The 3305-nt window shown below is 72.0% G+C and overlaps 1 protein-coding gene across 1 annotated transcript; it reads left to right on the top strand.

Moving 5' to 3' along the window:
- Nucleotides 1–1259: 1259 nt before the first annotated feature.
- Nucleotides 1260–1934, top strand: Bhlhe23 (basic helix-loop-helix family member e23). Its single transcript, XM_090352908.1, has one exon. It carries the CDS (start codon nt 1263–1265, stop codon nt 1932–1934), a length of 672 nt encoding a protein of 223 aa, XP_090209034.1. The 5' UTR covers nt 1260–1262.
- The last annotated feature ends 1371 nt before the right edge of the window (nt 1935–3305 follow it).

The following is a 3305-nucleotide window of genomic DNA, read 5'->3' as shown; positions in this document are numbered from 1 at the left end:
CATGGGCCTCCAAGCTTTCAGCCCATGTTGGAAACTCTTCTCCTCTGCCCCCTGGAAGCTGGTGAGTGGATTCTTCCCAGCCTCCTAGCCACCCAGACCTGTGGGGTTTCAGGGTCTCTAAGGTGGTGCCCCACCCCTTCCCGGGTGCTGGGGGAACCTCGAAGGTGGAGGAGGGCCTTGGGAGTGGGGGAGAACCTCGGAGGTGGAGGAGGGCCCTGGGGGTGGGGAGGGCCACGGGGGTGGGGGAGGACCTCCGGGGTGGGGGAGGGCCTGGGGGTGGGGAGGGCCTCGGGGTGGGGAGGGCCTGGGGGTGGGGGAGGACCTCGGGGGTGGGGGAGGGCCTGGGGGTGGGGAGGGCCTCGGGAGTGGGGAGGGCCTGGGGGTGGGGGAGGACCTCGGGGGTGGGGGAGGACCTCGGGGGTGGGGAGGGCCTCCGGGTGGGGGAGGACCTCGGGGGTGGGGAGGGCCTCAGAGGTGGGGGAGGGCCTCGGGGGTGGGGAGGGCCTCGGGGTGGGGGAGAACCTCGGGGGTGGGGGAGGGCCTGGGGGTGGGGAGGATCTCGGGGGGTGGGGAGGGCCTCGGGGTGGGGGAGGACCTCGGGGGTGGGGGAGGGCCTGGGGGTGGGGAGGGCCTGGGGGTGGGGGAGGGCCTGGGGGTGGGGAGGGCCTCCGGGTGGGGGAGGGCCTCGGGGTGGGGAGGGCCTCGGGGGTGGGGAGGGCCTCGGAGGTGGGGAGGGCCTCGGGGTGGGGAGGGCCTGGGAGTGGGGAGGGCCTCGGGGTGGGGCGGGAGCGCGGGGCGGGGAGGCGGGGAGCGGGGCGGGGCGCGGCGGTCTGCACCTTCCCGGCCCGCGTGCCCCGCCTGCGCCCCGGGCGGGCGGGGAACGAAGCCGAGCTGCACGGCCCGGGACGTTGGGAGGCGGCGCCCCGGGGAAGCGGGCCCTCGTGCCCCGCCGCCGGCTGCGGCCGTCCGTGGGCGCTCGCAGGCCCCGCCAGCTGGCCCGGCCGCCACGTCCGCTCCGATTGGACGGCACGAAGCCCTCGTGAGCGCCGCCTTGGCTTAAAACCGACGCAGGGCGACGGGAGCCCGAGCACGGCCCGGGGCCGGTCTCCATCCCGCGCGAGGAGGTAGAGGAAGGGGAGGGGGAGGGGGGAGGGGGAGGGCCGGCGAGGAGGGAGAGGGGCGGAGCTCGGGACGGCCCCGACCCCGCTGGACCGGCCGGGAGGAGCGGCGGGCTCGGGGCCTCCGCGGGCCGGGGTCGGGCCATGGCCGAGCTCAGGTCGCTGTCGGGGGACGCGTACCTGGCCTTGGGCCGCGGCTACGCGACGCCGGCGGGCCCGGGGTTCGGGGCGGCGCGGGGGCCGGAGGCGGCGCGCGGCTACTGCGCGCTCGGCGCGCCCGGGGCCGGCGGCGACCTCCCCTCGGGGCCCGCGCCGCGCTCCGCAGGGGCGGCGGCCGAGAGCGGCGACGAGCCGAGCGGCGACGAGGACGACGGCTTCGAGCGGCGGCGGCGGCGGCGGCGCGGGGCGGCGGAGGGGCGGCGGCGGCCGCGGGAGCCGCGCTCGCTGCGGCTGAGCATCAACGCGCGGGAGCGGCGGCGCATGCACGACCTGAACGACGCGCTGGACGGGCTGCGCGCCGTCATCCCCTACGCGCACAGCCCGTCGGTGCGCAAGCTCTCCAAGATCGCCACGCTGCTGCTGGCCAAGAACTACATCCTCATGCAGGCGCAGGCCCTGGACGAGATGCGGCGCCTGGTGGCCTTCCTCAACCAGGGCCAGGGCCTGGCGCCGCCCGTGGCCGCCGCGCCGCTGGCGCCCTTCGCCCAGGCCGCCCTGTGCCCCTTCTCGGCGGGCGCCGCGCTCGGGCCCTGCCCGGACAAGTGCTCCGCCTTCCCGGGGCCGGCGCTCTGCAAACGCTGCGACGACGAGCCGTGACGCCGCGGTCCTGCAGCTCCCGCGCCCCGGCGGCGCCGCCGGGACCCGACACCCCGCCCCGCGCCGCGCCTCGGCCCGGGGCGCCCGGCCCGGGACGCGGACGGCTCCCGGAAGGCCGGCGAGCCGGGAGCGGGGCGGGGACGGCTCTGCGCCGCCCGGCGGGCCCGGCGGGGCTCGTTCTCTCCTTACCCGGCCAAACGGCCGCGGCCGGGCGGAGGCGCGGGCAGTCGGGGCGGCCACGGGCGGGCAGCAGCCCGCGCATTTCCACTCGGAGGACTCGGCTCGTTTTCTTTCTGCCCCGATTCGGGATCTGCCCCGGGCCCCGTCTCTGGACCGGAACGAGGACGGGGCGGGGAGGACGCGGGCGCCCGGCCAGGGAGGAGCCGGCCCGGGTGAGTGCGCGGCGCCGGCCCGCAGGACCCCAGCCCGCGCCCGGCCCCGCCGTGGCCCCGCCGCCCTCGGCCCCCGCCCGGCCCGGGGTTCGGACAGCCCCTCGTGTTTGCGAAGTGAAGACGCTTGGTGCCGTGTCTGCTAATTTCCACTTTTTCTTTAAAAAGTCCCGACTGTCCCTTTCGGTCACCAGAAAGCTGAGAGCTGCAGACGGCCGGTCAGTCCCAGGGCAATCGCAGGAGGCGGGAAGCAGCTCTCCAAGCGCCGCATCAACTTCATCAGCTGCTTACAGATCATAACTTGAAGCAGAGACCCGTGCTTCTTCATCAAGACCGGAGATGTCGGGTATTTGATTTCAACGTATTCTGAAAAGACAATAGGATTAAACGTGAATGCCACCACCCGTCGTGTCTAACAATTCATTGCGATCTCGGGACACCTGCTCGAGCACCCAGAAGTCTCTGACGTCCCCCGGCGGGCACACTAGCAGATGCCACCCTCCACAGACTCAGGACAAAAGGGCGAGGGGACAAAAGCCTCTTCTTCTCTTAGGTGAGAAGCTTCCACCTATCAAAGTGTCCTGTCATTTCTTAGCTCAAAGTTCCAGTTACTGGGAAACGTGTGTCAGCTGCTTAGCTGTTTCTCTAGCCCTTGTCTACAAACGGGGAAGGTGATATGGAGCTAGTCCAGAACTCCTGGGAATTCTCTGCGTTCTCATCCAAGGATGCTTGCTGATGGTGCACACATCACAAGTCTTCATTTCTTGTAGTTCTAGACTGACCTTGTGTGGCAGGCGGGCCAAACAGCAGATTTTACACGGTGTGAAGTGAGTGTGTGTGTGTGGGGGGGGGGGTTGCCTGTGTTGGAAACTCGGGCGCTGGTGCTTGGGCGTGCCCTGAGCCCCAGGCCTCTGTGACCCTACAAGCCTTCTCGGTTACACTGTTCCATACAGAGTAAAATTGATGTCTGCTGGTGACCACA

The sequence above is a fragment of the Megascapheus bottae genome, chromosome 18, assembly GCF_031878675.1.
Source record: "Megascapheus bottae isolate mThoBot1 chromosome 18, mThoBot2.hap1, whole genome shotgun sequence".
Classification (NCBI taxonomy): domain Eukaryota; kingdom Metazoa; phylum Chordata; class Mammalia; order Rodentia; family Geomyidae; genus Megascapheus; species Megascapheus bottae.
Note: the sequence above shows the minus strand (reverse complement) of the source record. Positions and strands in the feature narration are given on the sequence as shown.